We start from the raw sequence: 18,612 nt of genomic DNA on the forward strand, positions 1-18,612 counted from the left end.
TGTAAATGTTTAATTCAATGTAACCAATGAAATGTGATTTGTAGTTTTCTTTGTCCAGAATGCTGTGAAAACTGGGTTCACTTTGAATTCGGCGTCCCAATAATTTGGATGTTTTGGGAGAACTGTTTCTCATCTAATCTTCCTTCTAATCTAGTCTTTTGGACCCAAACTCATGCAAGTGGCTGTGGAAGGTCATTTGAAATTAATTGACAAATGAATGTTAAGGCAGAGTTTTCTTGGCAAGATTTTTTCTGAGGTCGTGTGTTTTGAGTTTTTTGCCTTTGCCTTCCTCTGAGTCAGAAAGAATGTGACTTGCCCAAAGTGCATTTCCATGGCTGAACATTAATCTGCAGATTTAGTGCTATTCATCACTTTCATTGCCATTCAGACTCCTGGCATTTGTCATTTTGTGGGGCACCAGTACACTTTGAAAGCTGAGGACTTGGTTAAACTGCAAATCCCAGGATTCCATAGGATGGTGCTACAAGTAGTGTCAAACTGCATCACCTCCACAGTGTAGATGCACCATAAATTTGGTTCCAGCCCAAAGTGTAACAGAGCTCTGAGAGGGCTCCTTGGGAATGGCACAATATAGATTGAAAGCGTGAGAATTTGGACTGGGTTTGATGTGATGCAGAAGGAAGGAAAAACTGCATGATTTCCACAGTGTAGAAGATGGACCACTTCAACACTCAGAAACCACTTGGAGTGACCAGATACATTATCCTTTTCCAAGACATGTCTTCCATTTCAACCTTGCTGTCCAGGAGGAATTCCAAAATGTCCTCCATTTTGAGCATTATTAAGAAGCAGAGTGGCATAGTGGTTTAAATGTCGGGACTATGGCTCTGGGAGAGACCACGGTTCGAATCCCAGCCAAAACATGGAAACCCATTGGGTGACCTTGGGCAAGTCACTCTCTCTCAGCCTCAGAGGATGGCAATGGCAAATGTCCCTCTGAACAAAACTTGTCAAGAAAACTCCATAGGGATCACCATGGTTCAAAACAAACTGCAGAAATAATCCAGTTTTTCTCTCAGAGACCGCTTTAACTGCCCTGGCTAAGTGCAGCTAGGGAAACCTGGGTACTGTAGTTTTATGAGATATTTAGCCTTCTCTGTCAGAGAGCTCTGGTGCCGGGAAAGTCTACCACAACAATTACTATTAAATTGTGAATTTATATCTCTAGGAGTATTTTGAGTTTTTGTGGGGCTAACATTTTGTGGTGCCTAGTTCTCCTCCTCTGAGGAGTGGGGACACCTGACCTGGGAGTTTATCACACAGAGGGAAACTGGAAGTTTATACAGGATTTATCCCATGAAGATCGTGCAGTTACTATTAAATTGCAATTACGATTTTCACACACAGGGGTCATGATTCCAGGAATAACCAGGAATGACCAAGCAATATACAGCAACAAATCCTTCACGGGAAAATCCCATGAATGATTTGTTGCTGTTTAATGCCTGGCTATTCACAGGTTAATGGCACTGTAATTGCTTTTCAACCTGACGACGTGTGAAAACCTTTATCACAATTGTGCAATTTGCATGCGATATATCCCAGGACAATGGCCATTTAATCGCAATGTCATAGAATCATAGAGTTGGAAGAGACCACAAGGGCCATCCAGTCCAACCCCCTGCCATGTAGGAACTCACAATCAAAGCGTTCCTGACAGATGGCCATCCAGCCTCTGCTTAAAGACCTCCAAAGAGGGAGACTCCACCACTGTCTGGGGGAGTGTGCGTTCACTGTTGAACAGTTCTTACTGTCAAGAAGTTCCTCCTAACGTTAAGGTGGAATCTCTTTTCCTGGAGCTTGCAGGTGCATCCATTGTTCCGTTTTCTAGTCTCTGGAGCAGAAGAAAACACATCTTCAATGTGACACTCCTTCAAATACTTAAAAGCGGCTATCATATCTCTTAACCGTCTCTTCTCATGGCTAAACGCACCCAGCTTCCTAGGTCTTTCCTCATAGGGCATGGTTTCCAGACCCTTCACCATTTTGGTCACCCTTCTTTGGACACGCTCCAGTTTCTCAACATCTTTTTTGAATTGTGGTGAGCAGAACTGGACACAATATTCCAGGTGGGGTCTGACCAGAGCAGAATAGAGTGGCACTATTACTCCCTTGATCTAGACACTATATTTGATGCAGCCTAGAATCACATTGGCCTTTTTAGCTGCCGCATCACACTGTTGACTCATGTTCAACTATCCTTTTCACATGTAGTCTCATTCAGCCAGGTGTCCCCCATTCTATATCTGTGCATTTCATTTTCCCGTCCTAAGTGCAGTACCTTACATTTCTCTGTTGAATTTCATTTTGTTAGCTTTGGCCCAGGTTTCTAGTCTATTCAGGTCATTTTGAATTTTGATCCTGTCCTCTGGGGTATCAGCTGTTCCTCCTAACTTAGTATCATCTTCAAATTTGATAAGCATGTCCTCTATTCCTTTGTCCAAATCATTAATAAAGATGTTGACTAGCACTGGGCCCAGGACAGAACCCTGTGGGACCCCACTGGTCACTTCCCTCCAGGGTTTAGAGGAGCCATTGTGTGAATGTGCCATTTTCACGGGATAATCTCTGTTTATACACTTGTCCCTCCATATTCAGTAGGGTTAGAGGCCCAAGCCCCCCCCCCCCCCCGCCGTGAATATGGAAAAACTGCAAATAACAAAAACACCATGTTTTTAACTGAGAGGACTCTAGGAATCTCTAGCTCTTTCAGTGCAACTCCAGTGTCCGACAGACACTGACCATAAAACTACACTGGAGGAGCTTCAAATGCCTAGTACAGCATTCTCTCTAGGAATCTCTAGGTCTTTCTGTGCAACGTTTAGTTAAAGTTGACCATAGAGTTGCACATTGGAGGACTACAATATTCCTAGAGAGAACATATTAATCAAATCCGTCAATAATCAAAGCCGCAAATGTCAAAGCCGCAAATATGGAGGGATGAGTGTACCTCCCATTGTCCCTGTATTGCCACCCTATAAACCAGAACACCCCAATGGGAAGCTGTAGAGCAGTGGTCCCCAAACCTTGAAGACATTTGTTTTTGGACTTCAGCACCCAGAAGCCTCAGCCATGTTGGGCCATAGACTGGGATTCTGGGGGCTGAAGTCCAAAAAAAAAGGGCATTGTCTGGGGAAAGGCTGTATATGTATGGAAAGAGTTAACTCCAGGGAAGGAGGCAGGGCCTGCCTAGTATTGGTTGGCCTCAGGGTTGAGAAATGGAGGCGCGGCCTCCTTCTGCTCAGGCTTTGGAGTGTGCCACTTTAGTCTGGCTTTGAGTGTGTGCTTCTTATGAGGGCCATTTTATACTAATATATCCCCCCTTTCCAAGGCGAAAGGAGGGCTTTTTCTGTTCCTGTTCCTGCAGCCATGCTGCCAGGGTTGCTCTTGGTCTTGGGGCTCCTCTCCAGAAGTGGCTCCACTGCAGAGAATATCACAGCAGGTAGGCTCCCTTGTGTTCTTTGGTTTGTGTCCCAAAGGCTGGATCCACACTGGTTTGATACCGGTTTAACTCTTATTCTGGCTGTTTGCTATGGAATTCTGGGAGTTGGAGTTTGTTGTGGGGCCTCTGGCCCCACAACAAACTCCAACTCCCAGAATTCCATAGCAAACAGCCAGAATAAGAGTTAAACCAGGAAAAAGCCATGACAGGTTCCATAGGTTTTGCATTAGGGTTGTCATAAGTCTGGGATGCAACTTGAAGGCACACACCAACAACACAAACAACAAGTATTTGGGTATTTTATATACAGTAGTGTGTTGTTTTATTGTTCGCTTTTTATCGTATGTGTTCTGATGTGCCACCCTTTTGGTAGAAAGGGGTTTGCAAATAAACATCATCATCATCATCATCATCATCAAAATACCATAAGACTGATCTATCAGTAGTTTTTGTTTTTCTTTCCTTACATTAAATTAAACGTTATCATCATCATCATCATCATCATCATCATCATCATCATCATCATCATCATCAAAACACTATAAGATTGACCTGTAAGTCATTTTGTTTTTCTTATTTAGTTTAAATTAAACATTATCATCATCATCATCAAAACACTCTTAAGAGTGACCTGTAAGTCATTTTTGTTTTTCCTTACTTAGCTTAAATTAAACATCGTCATCATCATCATTATCATCAAAACACTATAAGATTGACATGTAACTCATTTTTGTTTTTTCTTACATTAAATTAAATATCATCATCAAAACACTCTAAGATTGACCTGTCAGCCGTTTTTGTTTTTGCTTACTTACATTAAAATAACGTTGTCATCATCATCAAAAAACTCTAAGATTGACCTTTCAGCCATTTTTTTACTTACATTAAATTAAACATCATCATAATCAAAACCCTATAAGACTGACCTGTCATCCACTTTTATTGTTCCTTACTTAAATTCCCCTTCTTAGCTGTAGTGCAGGTTGTTCTCCTTCTATCACAGGTTACTGTTTTGGTTTCTGAAAGCTTTTAGAGTAGGAGCATCACTGTTGCTTGCTTCCCCCTGTCTTCCTAACATGGAGTTTTGTGGATTGGGGATGTTATTGTACTTTGCTAAAAGACCAAGAGGGATACCCCTGGATATGTTTCCTAATATGGAGTGATTTTAAAGAATAAGCAAAAGGAGAAAGGTCTTGGGTGGATTGGAACATGTGTCTGCCGACTTATGGGGATCCCTTGAAAGCCATGTGGTTTTCTTAGGCAAAGAATACTCAGAGGTGGTTTTGCTAGTTCCTTCCTCAAAGAGATGGCCTAAACCACCTTAAGTGCTTGCTTTAAAATATTTTGGATGGAGTGTCATTTGAAAGTTCATGAGAAAGCAATCAGGTTTGTTCTAAGTATAATAACAGTGCTACCTTTATGGGAACAACCAAAATGCACATTTTTACATGTTGCAAGCTTTCAAATGTTGCTTTGAAAACTGTTGCTTTGAAAGCTTGTGACATGTATAGTGTGCATTTGGGTTGGCCCCAAAAAAGCATCACTGTTTTGTGGGTTTTGCATGTTACTGTACTTTGCTATATGGCCAACATGGCTATCCCTGGATATGTATTCGGGTTTATTCTAAGATCACACATTATGCAATAACAACTCTGCGTTTGCCACCAGGTGCGCACTCAGAAAGGCACAACCACCATCACACCTCTCTGATGTATGCATCTAAATACGCAGCTTCTCATGCTTGTTTGTTACATCAGTGCTTCGTTTTAGTCAGACCGTTTAAAAATAAGTCTAAAGTATTATTAGTTTGTGTTCAGAACTTATGTTTAGAGTAGGCCTTTGAAATGACTGGAACTCAGGTTAGTCATAAACAAAAACCTAAGTGTCTGTCTGGTTGGTAAGTAAAAGCAGAAATCAGAGATGAGTAACAGGTTTTATTAGGAGTTCTAATGTTTAATAAAACTGGTGTGTAAGTGGAACTAAATAATAATTTAAGGGTTCACTGGGTCTCTATGAATGATTAAGGGTGCATCTACACTGTAGAAACAGTGCAGTTTGACAGCACTTTAACTGCCGTGGCTCCATCATACCGAATCCTGGGATTTGTAGTTTTTTCAGGCAACAGCAGTCTTTGGCAGAGGAGGCGTGTAAAACTGCATATCCCAGGACTCCATAGGTTGGAGCTACAGCACTTGAAGTAGTGTCAAACTGCATTGTTTCTGCAGTGTAGATGCACCCCAAGTTTTGCTCCAGCCCAAAGTGAGGGAAAGCTCTGAGAATGGCACAATATAGATTGACATAATAAGGATCTGGACTGGGTTTGGTATGATGTAGAAGGGGAAAAAACTGCCCTGTATATCTGAACATGTAATATTATTTAGTTGAATGTTCTTCTTTGCTGGACACTCATTTGGGACCAGGACATAGGCATGGGTTGTAGCATTTTCCCCATTCTGGTGCCTTCCCAAGGAAGTGAAGCAGTCATGGGAACTGTAGGCCATCAAAGCGCTTGTCATGTGTCTTCATAGTTTTAGTCATGTGTTTTGGCAATGGTGAAGTGTTATTGGTTTTCTTAGCTGATGAACAAGAGTGTCCTTATCACTGGGGCAAAGTCTCTGCTTTCTGCTGTGGACAAACCAGAGGGAACAAATGCCTCCTTAGGCTGTAATTTAATTAAACGCTCAGACTGGTTTTGCATCTCAGATACATTCGTTTTGCTGCATTATTACACGTTCTGCCCTAATATGCTGTATGAAAGCAATTTCATATTAAAAGCAAAGGATAAGAAGAATGCAGCTACTTTAATGCAATTATACCTTGCAAAGTTCTCTACATCAGAAAAAATCCTATGTCAAAGATGTGTGTGCTGACTCAGAAGTTATTACATGGTTATGTGTTGGTGTTTTTTTTTTAATTACATATATATGTCCAGAGAGCTTAAAAAGAAAATATTATGGCTCATATGCGCTGATATCCTCCACCTCTTCCTCCTCCTTGGCTGTTTTTGATCCGTTGAGCAGGTAGGTTTGAATGTTTAATGTGAAGTCGAAGGCAGGAGACTGGAAAAAGTCCAGTTTTGCTCTACTGTTGTTGCTGAATAAAACAGCCATCTTTTTATGTATCTTTCCCAGCATTCAATAATCAGAAGTCCCAGCCATAGTTTCAAAAAGTTACTTTTTTGTACGTTAGCTCCCAGATCCTCTATGTTGGCTGGGAGATTCTTGGAGTTTAGAGTCCAAGAAAGTAATTTTTTCTAAGCTCTGAATATCAGCAGTGGCTGCATCAGGTTCTCTAGAGCTCTACTACACAGTTCTTCATATTGCTGCACCACTGTGCATGATAATAATGCTCACTTCAGTTATCTTATTGACTCAAATACCGTGTCATATGCATTGGTAAGTAATAAGTGTCGTGACAGTCCCAGTTTATTATCTCAGAATACCAGTAGTTGGCTTTGCTCAGAAGGTTTGGGATATACTGGCCTGTTACAGACAGCCAAAATAAAGCTGCTTCGAGTCACAGTGGAGGTATGGTATTTCAATGATGCATGCGTCCTAAGAGTCCAGAAGTCGTACCAAAGCCACGCTCCAGCCTGGAGCGTGGCTTTGGTGCGGCTTCTGGACTCTTAGGACATATGCATCATTGAAATACCATACCTCCACTATGACTCGAAGCAGCTTTATTTTGGCTGTCTGTAACAGGCCATAGGCTAAGTGCAGGCAAAGCCATAAATGAGAATATGGAGCAGCAACCCCAAGATGTGGGAGGCAGATTGTAAGGCATTTGGCATGCCTTCATTATTGCAGATTTCTAAGTTTCTTGATGAAGAACGCAGAACAAAATAGTCTTCTTAGCAATGTTAGTGGTTAATTTGAAAAGTCCTGTGAGTACAGAGTCAGTTTAGGTCAAATTGAATAGGATCACTTATTGCCACATTAGTTGCAGATAATGTCTTCTCTGTGGCAGACATAATGAACTCCATTCAAAGCCTCTTAGGTATGCCTCTTGTTCATTAAAATAAATGGATTTTATGAGGATATGTGCTTGACTCCTGCATGATTACGTACTGAATTCTGCTCATTCTGGTGATCTTTTAGCATACACAGCTTCCATCAGAGACTGAGTACACATGTAGTGTGCTGTATGACCATCTAAGTGCACAGAGTACAGTCAGGCCTCCACATCCATGGATTTTTTTATCCACAGATTCAACCATCCATTATATATATATATTGTGTGTGTGTGTGTGTGTGTGTGTGTGTGTGTGTGAGACAGATATGAGCTGTTGTCATGCTTTATTTCTCCAAGGCTGTTGTCTGTCTTGAAAAGTACAATGTTCTAAGTATTTGATGAAAGTCTTAACCCAGTGGTTCTCAACCTGTGGGTCGCAACCCCTTTGGGGGTCCAACAACCCTTTCACAGGGGTCGTCTAAGACCATTGGAAAACACATATTTCCGATGATTTTGGGAACCAAGACACCGCAGTCTTATGGTTGAGGGTCACTGCAACTTGAGGAACTGTATTAAAAGGTTGCAGCATTAGGAAGATTGAGAACCACTGTCTTAATCCATGGTAGTTGGTTCCTGTACTCAGAAATTGAGGCTTAATATTGTGAAATCTGTGAAAATACAAGTTGTTTACCAACTCTATAGAATGAAAGAAGGAACCATGCAACTTTGTTGAACAGCAACGCACAGCATTCCTTAGCACTTTCTGCTTAGGGCTGATGAGTGTTGCAGTCTAATAGCATCTGGAGAGCCAGAGGATTCCCATCCCTGTTGTCAAAAGATAAAATACATTGATGTTGGAGAAAGAGGTTGGTCACTGGATTACACTATCAAGGATGAAGGAGCTACAGTTATTGTTAGTAAACCAGACCTAATAGTAGCCAAGCAATTCTGATTCTGTAACAATCCATAATTTAGAAGGACTGTAGGACTAAGTAAAATGGCAGAGAGGGGAATGCTATGCTACCTGTGCAGCCGCACCTTTAACATTCATAATTACCCTCTATTAGGAAGAATGACTTTCTCCATTACTAATGGAAACTTTCCATGAAATTTGGAACCATGAGGAATTTTAAATTTTGTTCAGTGAAAATAGATTCCATGTTTTCTGGAAAGGAAAGTATTATACATTACTCTTCTTATAGCTTCTTAGAGCTGAGAAAAGTTACTCTTTGGATTCTTAACTCCAAGGATTCTTTAGCCAGTATGGCGCAAGACAAATGGGCACACAGGTTGCTGAGGGTTGTAGCCCAAAAGTAACTTTTTCAGGTTCTGTGACTAAATAAATCACTCATGGCTTAGACAATTAGACAACACCCTTGGATTTTACCAGGTTTTTTTCAGTCCATTTTACTCTTCAATCTACCATTCACCCATCAAAGTATGATGCTCAGCATGTATAACACCTTTTAGATATTTCCACATAGCAAGAGAGCCATAGCTCTGTGGAAGAGCACATTCCTTGCAGCCTGATGGTCTCCAGTTCAATCCCTAATATCTTCTATTAAGGCAAATTAGGAATAAGATCTTGGTAGGAGCTTAATCCAGTACCCTGACTGGAAATTCAGTCATAGAATGGAGTGGTTCTTTGGAGCAGTTGTTGGCTGAAATGCAAGATACTTGTAAATGAATTGACTTCCTGCCTGCTTAGTAAGAAGAATTTGGCCACTGAGTAACAGCTTCCTTGGTGCATGCTCTTTTGCACAGGAAATGCCTCATTTCTGGTTTGAAATCCCTCTTGGTTTTTGAAGAGCCTTAACTTTATGTAAGAGCTTCATGCTAACATAAAAGCCCTATTGATGTGTTTGGTTCTCATATTGAGTAAGAATGATTTGTGGAGGTTCTCTACCTGATTTGAAGCTCTACCATTCCAAATGACATTGAGAAACATTGCCCTCCCCATCTCCAGGATTTCCTGGAGACACGTTAGTCTAAAACTTCCAGTGATGTATTAAATTCTTTTACTCATGTTTCAAGCCAAGTCTTAAGTCTCTATGTTCAAGTCTCAAGTCACAACTGAAGTCCTTGCAAGATACTTTCGATTAAGTCTCAAGTCTGAGAGCCAACTTTAACAAAATGAAAGGGGTTGGGTGGGGGTTGGGTGCAGTGGAGTTTCAGTAACTAGAAAATCAAGAAGACACACAGCAAAAGGTAGGTTTTAAAAAATTAAATTATACCCAGAACCCATATATTTGACAAGTGGTCTGCTGATCAACCATGCATCAAATTTCAGTTGTCCCTTCATATCCTTGGGTTCTGGACCTCCTTCTCCCCGCATGTAGCAAAATCCACAGGACCCCAAGTACTGTTCTCATCAATGCTGGTGCAACATGTGTGCTATCGCATTGGCATGGGCATCTGCCACTGAGGAGAACAAGGCAGGGCCATCTATGAATGCTCCAGTCCACAGATGCCAAGTCTATGGATAGGAAAAGCCAGTTGTAATGGGTTCTGGTTATAATTTTAAATGGTCAAAAAAAGGATGAATATTATACCTGTACTGTAGGAGTTGGGTTGGTGTTGGTTGTGCATGTGCACAGAGGGATGGGCTTATTTCCTGAGAGCTGTGGCTGCTGAGGGAAGCAACAGGTCAGTTTAGGTCAGTGTATTTGTATCTTGATGGCTGACCCCACCACTGGAAGCAAAGTCCATCCACTTCAAGCAGAGGCTATGACTTGCTCCTGTGAGTGTGGGGCATGTTTTGCAGAGGGGAACAGCAAATGTGTTGGGCATGAGCCCTGCACTCTGTGGGTGAATCTTACCTGTTGCTTCTAACAAAAGCTTTAGAAAGATCTTTTGCCTCAAGCCCGTTGCCTAATGCATTTTTTTTGCTGTTCCCCTCCAAGAACTGTGTCCTCCACTCTGGAGATGAGTTTTGTATGCTGCTTGAAATTAATGAAGCCGTAGACTTTCCTAACATTCCTGGGTTAGAAAGCTGGGAGGGTGATGCTGTGGCCCAGAGAACATTTTATAATCATAACTGAAGGTTTGGGGGGGGGGGGTGCAGCTGTTAAATGCAGAACCCAATCTCTTTTTTAAAGCTTTCAAAGGCCAAAATCCACTTGTAAGCTAAAGGAAAATAAATGAAATTCTGTTCAAAGAAGCGTTCCCTGGCCTTGCATAATTGTCGCTTGCCTCCCTGGATGAAGATTAACCATCCATTATGAAGCCAAGCCCTCCCTCCAGTCCATCTGCCTTGGTCCAGGCCTTGGAGGTTGAGAGGAACTGCTGGACCTCATCCCCTTCCCCTCCACTACTCACTTCTCCTTTTGTGTGGTGTCTTTTTAGATTGTAAGCCTGAGGGCAGGGAACCGTCTAATTAAAAAGACTGTATGTACAGTGCTGTGTACATTTACAGTGCTTTATAAATAAAGTTTAATAATAATAATAACAATAACCTGGGTCCCTTTATTTATTTATTTTATGGGATTTATATTCCACCTTTCTCCCAGATAGGATACAAGGCAGCTTTTCAACTGATTCCATTTTCTGACAGGGCCCCAGTCCCAAACCTGTCAGAAAGGCAGGGGCTTTCTGTATGGCAAATGTACTGCTTTCATCATATGACTAGTAAGGCAAAAAACAGTGAGATGGAACTGTAGAGGATAGAGAAGATGCATCAGTGACTAGCCCTCCAAAGCTGTTTTCCCTCTATCCCTTCAGAGTCTGGAGAATTTTTTAGTTTGTCCTCTAAAAAAGGAGGCAGCACCTGGAAGATTCAGTGTAGCTTCCTTGAATTATGATGGGGATGGGGGACAAAAAGGCAGGATAGAAACATAATAAATAAATAAAATAATAAATACTTCAGGATTGTATTTCAGAATTAAGGTTTATTTGAGAAAGGTGGAGTTGAGAAAACAGCCTTTCCCTGAATACCATACATTTCAGGTGTGTTTATTGCAAAGATTATGGGTCACTATTTTTGTTATAAAGGGGGTGGGTATACTGGTGAATAAGGAAACTGGTTTGTGGATTAGGAATCAGTCCATGCTGTGATAAGTAAGAGTAAAATGCCTCTTAACTTGAATAAAACGTGTCACCTTTTGCATCTTATTCCATGACAAATCCTAGTAAACTAAAAATTGCTAAGTAGCAAGTTAAAAAGCCTCAGGGACTGTCTGTGGCTAAGAACAGTGTCCTCATTTTATCCCTTTTGATCAGAAGGAGGGTGTGGGAAAATGCAAGAAAGAAGATTAGTACTTAGGAGAAAAGTATTAGACAGACTTTGTGGTGTAGTGGTTTGAGCATTGGGCTATGACTGTGGAAACCAGGGTTCAAATCCTGGCTCAGCCATGTAAACCCACTGGCTGACTTTGGGCAAGTCACACTCTCTCATCTTCATAGGATGGCAATGGCAAACCCCCTTGGAAGAAACTTACCAAGAAAATCTCACGATAGGTTTGCAATAAGTTGGAAATGACAACAAGAAGAAAAGTATTAAGGGCCTAAATACCCTAAAGGCACCAGATCCCATCTGATCATGGAAGCTAAATAGGGCCAGCCATGGTTAGTACTTGGATTGGAGACTGCCAGTGAATACCAAGTGCTGTAAACTATATTTCAGAGGAACTGGCAAAACCACTTCTGTATACAGTATTCCTTATCTAAAACAACCCTACAAAATTCATGGGCTCACCATACACACATAGCAGTATTAAACTCCTGTCAAGGCCTCAAAGCAGCAGACAGGGGTTGCACACCAACTTTACATCTCTCTCTATTCCTTGACACCAATTCAAATGCTTGACATGTATTTGTGATGAGTGTTTTGGGAAAACAGTGATTCATGTGTTATTTTCCATGTATATAGTTATTTGGAGTAAGGTTGGAAGACAGTGGCTCTTTTGGTGATTGCAGAACCTGGCCTTGACACAATAGAAACTCTATGAAGCTAAGGAATGCTTTGTCAGGGATTGCAAGTTTAACATTTAAATTCCTAAAAGAAGAGCGATACAATCTACATTATATGCTTAAAGATATGTAGTGCCAAATTAAAATAGAAATTAAATTGTTTTAAAAGACATTGTTATTCAGCTGAATTCTTTTGCCCTTTAGAAATTTGAATTCATCTTTATTCTGATTTTTGGAAGGAGGAATCAATCGCTTTAGTTTTCTTTATGATGTGAAGTGGAAACTGTGCTCTATGAGGAGCGGCTAAGATGAAAAGAAGGTTAAGGGACGACATGATTTTTGTTTATTGCGTGCCTTCAAGTTGTTTCTGACTTAAGGCAACTCTATAATGGGATTTTCTTGCCAAGATTTGTTCAGAGGAGATTTGCCATTGCCTTCCCCTGAGGCTGTGACTTGCCCAAAGTCACCCAGTGGATTTTATGGCCGAGCAGCAAATGAAACCCTGATTTCAAGAGGAGCCGTCCATCACTCAAGCCACTATGCCATACTGTCTCTCATGATATTCTATGCATATAGATAGCCATGTTTAAATATTTGAAAGGATGTCATATTGAAGGAGCAAGCTTGTTTTCTGCTGCTCCAGCTCTGGATTCAAGCTACAGGAAACTAAACAAGAATTTCCTGGTGGTAAGAGCTGTTCGACAGTGGAATATGCTGCATCGGAGAGTGGTGGAGTCTCCTTCTTTGGAGACTTTTAAACAGAGACTGGATGGCTGTCCATTGGAAATGCTTTGCTTGAGTATTCCTGCATGGCAGGGGGTTGAACTGGATGGCCTTGGGGCTCTTCCAGCTCTAGGATTCTCTGATTCTGTTGAACTTTTAAAAAAGTGCAGCAATATAAAGTGGTTGTACAAAAATTATTTCACTGAATATTATACCATAGTTTAGTGTGAAGTTCACAGATGGGGATAAATTGCAGTGAGATTGTAGAATCATAGAATCGTAGAGTTGGAAGAGACCACAAGGGCCATCCAGTCCAACCCCCCTGCCATGCAGGAAATCACAATCAAAGCATCCCCGACAGATGGCTATCCAGCCTCTGTCTGAAGACCTCTAAGGAAGGAGACTCCACTACACTCCGAGGGAGTTTGTTCCATCGTTCCTCCCTCCTGCATAGTTAAGAGGAGGGCTTTGGGCATCTTTGCTCCCTGTTTTCACTCACCATGATTTGTTACATTACCCAGACTAACAAATTATAGTTAACAGTTAACTATAGTTCAGGCAAGCCAACTTCAGGTCATAGTTACTGAATTATCTGTAAATGAACCACAGTTAAAATTTACCACAATTCTAGGTCTGGACAACTTAGAACAATGGGGTTAATTTAAAACAGAAACATGCAACAAAACCAGGTACTGGAGAATGAGAATAAGTGGGTATGTGAGCATGAAATTAGCTGTACTTAATTCCTCTTTATGCAGATGTTGACTGAACAGCTAATCTATGTAGATTCTGGAGCTGTGTACAAGGAATGAGGTTTGCAAACGCACTTAGCTGTGCACTCGGTGAATTAAGCCAATAGTCCATCTAATCTGCTTTGAGAAGTATTATCTTGTGCTGCGTGTATGTGTGCACTCTTTTGAAATATTGTAATTATTGAACTAATTAATGCAAAGCAATTTGTCTTCTGGTTACAATTGCAAAAATGCTACTGTATCAGAGAGTTGTTTCATTGAGTAAATTATGAACAATTCCAAGAATCTTGCCTTTTTTTATTAAATCCCCATAGCTCGTCTTGTTTTTTACACCACTGTTTTTAACCTTTAGTGGAGTTCTTGTTTAGCTTGGGAAGGGTTGTAATGTTGTGCAACTAGTATGTTCAGAACAAGACGTGAAAGGTCAGAGTTGGGAGTGGGCTTGAATGACAAGGGTGTCCGTGAGTAATAAACATCTAATGGAAGAACAGCAAGCAGTCCTTGAGAGCTTTAAACTGTGATTTAGAGATGTATCTTCCACATAAGGAAAGCCTCACTTGGCATTCTACGGATATTTGGGGCTGTACAGTCAGCCCTTCATATCCATGGATTCTTTTATGCACGTATTTAAGCATCCACAGCTTGGAAATATTCAAAAAGATAAAAATTCCAAAAAGCAAACCTTGATTTTGTCATTTTGTACCAGGGAACCATTGTACTACACCACTGTTAATAATGGGAGGTTTTAGGATGCTAGATTTTAGTTGCTGTGTACTCCTTTCCTTCAGGTTGCTTTTTATCCTGATGAGGATAAACATTCCTTAATATGCTAAATACATAAATGGTTTATGTGGCTAGTTCAATTAATTAACTACCATTATCAGGTATTTCTGAACAAGTACAATCTCTTTATCCTGGAAAATGAACAGACTAAGCTGATTGGCTGCAGTTGTAGCCAGCAGAGGCTTTGTATGCTTAGTTAACTAGGTTAAGCTAGTGTTGGCTTTTGTCTGGTCAAAAACATGGTCTGATAATGGCAGAAAGAATTCTGCTAACTGGATTAATGGGCTCCTAGCCTTCTTAGAAATTTGTCAGAGGATGTGCACCACACCTTCCCTCAGCAAATGCACTGGTGGAGCAATTATGACTTGTTTTTTGCTAATGGTTGCTTGAGTTTGCCATGAATCCTCTGTTCCCAGTCAGAGTTGCCTGAAATTTCAACTCTTTTACAATACGTACTACAAACCAGGGTTACTCATCCATCAAGCAGAATGGTGGAAGAGGCAGGGCAGACAGAAGGAAATACTTGTGTACACATGTACACACACATACTTAAATTGTGGAATTAATTACCACATCATGCAGTGAAGACCATCAAGTTGGATGGCTTTAACCAAGGTCTGTTACAGACTGCCAAAATAAAGCTGCTTCGGGTCTCTTTGGAGGTATGCTGTTTAAATGATGTATGCATCCTAAGAATCTGGAAGCTGCACCAAAGCTGCACTCCAGTGCTTAGGAATGGAGTGTGGCTTTGGCGCGACCTCTGGACTCTTAGGACCCATGCATCATTTAAATAGCATACCTCCAAAGAGACCCGAAGCAGCTTTATTTTGGCAGTCTGTGTGTGGTTACTGGTCATAAAGGATGCCTATATAGTACTCCCAGGATCAGAAGCAGTATATCTCTCAATATCAGTTGCTGAGAAACATGAGCTGAGGATGAGCTGTTGTGTTCTTGTCCCGCTTGTGGGCTTCTCAGAGTCATCTTGATTGACTACTGGTAGAACAAAGTTCTGAACTATATTAAACATTTGGTGTAATCCTGCAGGCCTGCTCCTGTGTTCTTAAACATTGCAGAGTAGGCCATGTAACTATATACGTTGAGTCTCCCTTATCCAGAATTCTGAAATCCAAAATATTCCAAAACCCAAAACATTTTTCATGGACGGCTCAGATAGTGACACATTGGCTTTCTCATGGTTCATCGTGTACAAACTTTGTTTCATGCACAAATAATTAAAAATACTGTATAAAATTATCTTCAGGCTATGTGTATAAGATGCATGTGAAATATAAATGAGTTTTTTTGTTTAGACCTGGGTCCCATCTTCAAGATACTTTATCATGTACGTAGGTGCAAATACAGGTATTCCGAAATCCAATAATAATAATAGTCACAATCATCTGAAATCCAAAACATTTCTGGTCCCAAATGTTTTGTATAAGGCAGATTCAAGCTGTATTGTGATGATGAAGTTGGAACTGGAAGGCTCACCATCCTCTAGAGATCTGCCCATCTAGAGTTTATAAGAAATGAATGGTATGCCTTATGCTCTGTAGGCTGAAGGAGTGGGTAGATATGTAAGGTCTTTCAAGTGACCTGTCATACAGTGGAAAAGGTAAGCAGCCACTTAACAGGAGGCAGTCTTGACTATAGGAGTACTTGACAGTATATGACATTCATTCCCATCCTAAGCTAAACTTCATGTGCTCTTTGTTTCTTTACCCAAAATAACTGACTTAGAATTAATAGTTGTTTCCTTTTAATGCAGGCCTTCTACTTGAACTTTCCTTGGGCAAATTTAAGAATGTATTGCTGAATGAAACCATTCCAGCTGAAGCTGTGTTGAGGAATATTTCTAGTAATGTGACAGTCATCATCTTTCAAATCCATACCCACCATCAGAATGTGACCATTTCTTTTGATAAGGTATTTGAAATCTGGCTGCTTAATGTTAATTTAGCATCTGCGTTGTTTTATATACTGATAACTGTATCACAACTAGTTTTCTTTTTTGTTGCCTTCCATGAGTGCAATCACTTCTACCTTTCCTCCTTGGTAAGAGGTGTGGAAGCCTTAATTAACACACATTTCCTCCCAGATTCAGCCATATCTACTTAAAAAGTAGCATCATGTCTGATCTAACGTGGTTCGTTTGCATCTTGGAATGTCTCTGAATAAACTATCTGTTATCTGGATGGAAAGACTAGATGACATTTTTTATTGCTTCTGGGCATGTGAAGGCAGATTGCCTTGGACTGTGTAAAGAGAGTGGAGACAGACACACATGAAAATATTTACTTTGCTCAAACTGCAAAGAAAAAAAATAATGTGCCTAAAGCTTGAGATAATTAATTAAAAAATGTAAGCTGTATTTCTGAAGCACAGTAAACCTTCAGGTTTCATTTATTTGTTAAGTGTTCATTGATATATTGCGTTAATTCCATGATGAACCTTCAATTGGTATGTATGGGATTCACAACAGGGTTTCCCATTCAGGCAGAGTTAAACCTTACTTCAACATGGATTTTCAGGCTATTCTTTGATCCTTACACCTAATCCTTTCATCAACTACAAACTTAATATTGGTTTTTCCACAATTGCAATCTGCCTTGGTTTGAATATTTTTTTGCTTTGATGCACTACCTCTCCCCCTGGAGTTTTACAAGAGAGAAAACAAAACAAAAATGAGTAGCTTGCACACTTAAGTCAAGACAGGTTTTGGTTTTGGAACCAAATTTGAAATTTGTGGTAGTAAGGATTAAATAGAAAGAAAGAAATAAGATGAAAAAGAGTGAAGAAAGCACGTCAGTTTAGTGACTGGAGCAGCCTTTCTGAAGATTTAGCAGAAGGAAAGCTGCTGTTTTTCCAGTTTATCATTATTATTATTATTATATTTTATATCCCACTTCCCCCCCCCAAACTTGAGAGACAAAGCGGCTTACAAATTAAAAACAATACAGTTGAAAGTATACAAAAGTGGGCATTAAAATAGAATTAAATTAGTAGAGTATTAAAACACATAACTTGCTAAGTTAAATGTAATTTAAAAGATAGGTGTTTAAAAACAATACATATTAAAACAGTTAAAAATCCTAAAACATTAAAATAATAAAAAATAAAACTATATATACAGACCTCTGGATATTTAAATCCAGCACCACAGAGCATGAAGAGCCCAACCATCTGTAAAGGCCTGGCAGCACAAAAAATGTTTTAGCTTGCTGCAGGAAGGAGAGCAAGGATGGGGCCATCTTGCCTTCTCTGGGGAGGAAGTTCCAAAGTCTGGGAGCAGCCACCAAATGAGCTTGAGAAAGTGGTGAGACAGAGAGGAGGGCCTTTCCAGATGATTAAAACCTTGATGTGTTTTTCTACAGTACTGTACCATGAGGAAAGTTTGTTTGCATATTGCCTGCAACTTCTTATCACAAGATATTTCAGTAAATGTTAAATTACAGTACTGAAAATCAAAGTGGCCTCTGCTAGCCTCACTGTTAGAATAAAATAAGCACAAACTGGTTTAAAATGGTCTCTTGATGAATATTTGTGTAACTGAACTGTGTCGCAAAAATTTCTTTGAAATTTTATTTCAAGAAATCTCAACATGCCTGCCAGTTCTTGTAACTGATGAATGGATTTTGTCATTGACGTAACTATGACTTTTAAAAGGGGATAGTCGGAATTTCGCTCCAAAAACCCACAGTGTATGTTACATAAGAACATACATACAAAACAACTTAGGCTGTAATCTTAGAGAAACTGAATTTGGTAGGGATTACTTTTGAGTAAACAGATCTATGATTGTACCATTTTCAAAACAGTTTTTATAGTTTCCTATTAATCTTTTCTGATTCACAGAAACCTTCCATAAACAACTCAGGAACTGGAGTAGATAAAGGGCTGGTTTCTATACTTCAACCTCAGCAGACTGTGTGTACATGGTATTTGCAAGCTGTAGACACCAGTCCTGTGTTGAGTACAGCTGTCCCTTATTCTTACACTGAAAGAGGTATTCTTTTAAACTTTTTTTGGTCA

At 40.2% G+C, this 18,612-nt stretch overlaps 1 protein-coding gene across 2 annotated transcripts in view; it reads left to right on the forward strand.

Annotated features, from left to right (window-relative positions):
* The first annotated feature begins 3,244 nt into the window (after window positions 1–3,244).
* TM7SF3 (transmembrane 7 superfamily member 3) overlaps window positions 3,245–18,612 on the forward strand; it is a 38,340-nt gene continuing 22,972 nt past the window's right edge. For both annotated transcript variants that reach the window (XM_089524650.1, XM_089524651.1), the window contains exons 1-3: window positions 3,245–3,463; window positions 16,349–16,506; window positions 18,436–18,586. In XM_089524650.1, coding sequence (XP_089380776.1) covers window positions 3,391–3,463; window positions 16,349–16,506; window positions 18,436–18,586 — 382 coding nt within the window. In that variant the 5' untranslated portion in view covers window positions 3,245–3,390. The remainder of the gene's footprint in view (window positions 3,464–16,348; window positions 16,507–18,435; window positions 18,587–18,612) is intronic.

This window comes from Sceloporus occidentalis, unplaced genomic scaffold (assembly GCF_023333645.1).
Source record: "Sceloporus occidentalis isolate IW3139 unplaced genomic scaffold, rSceOcc1.0.p SCAF_5, whole genome shotgun sequence".
Lineage (NCBI taxonomy): Eukaryota > Metazoa > Chordata > Lepidosauria > Squamata > Phrynosomatidae > Sceloporus > Sceloporus occidentalis.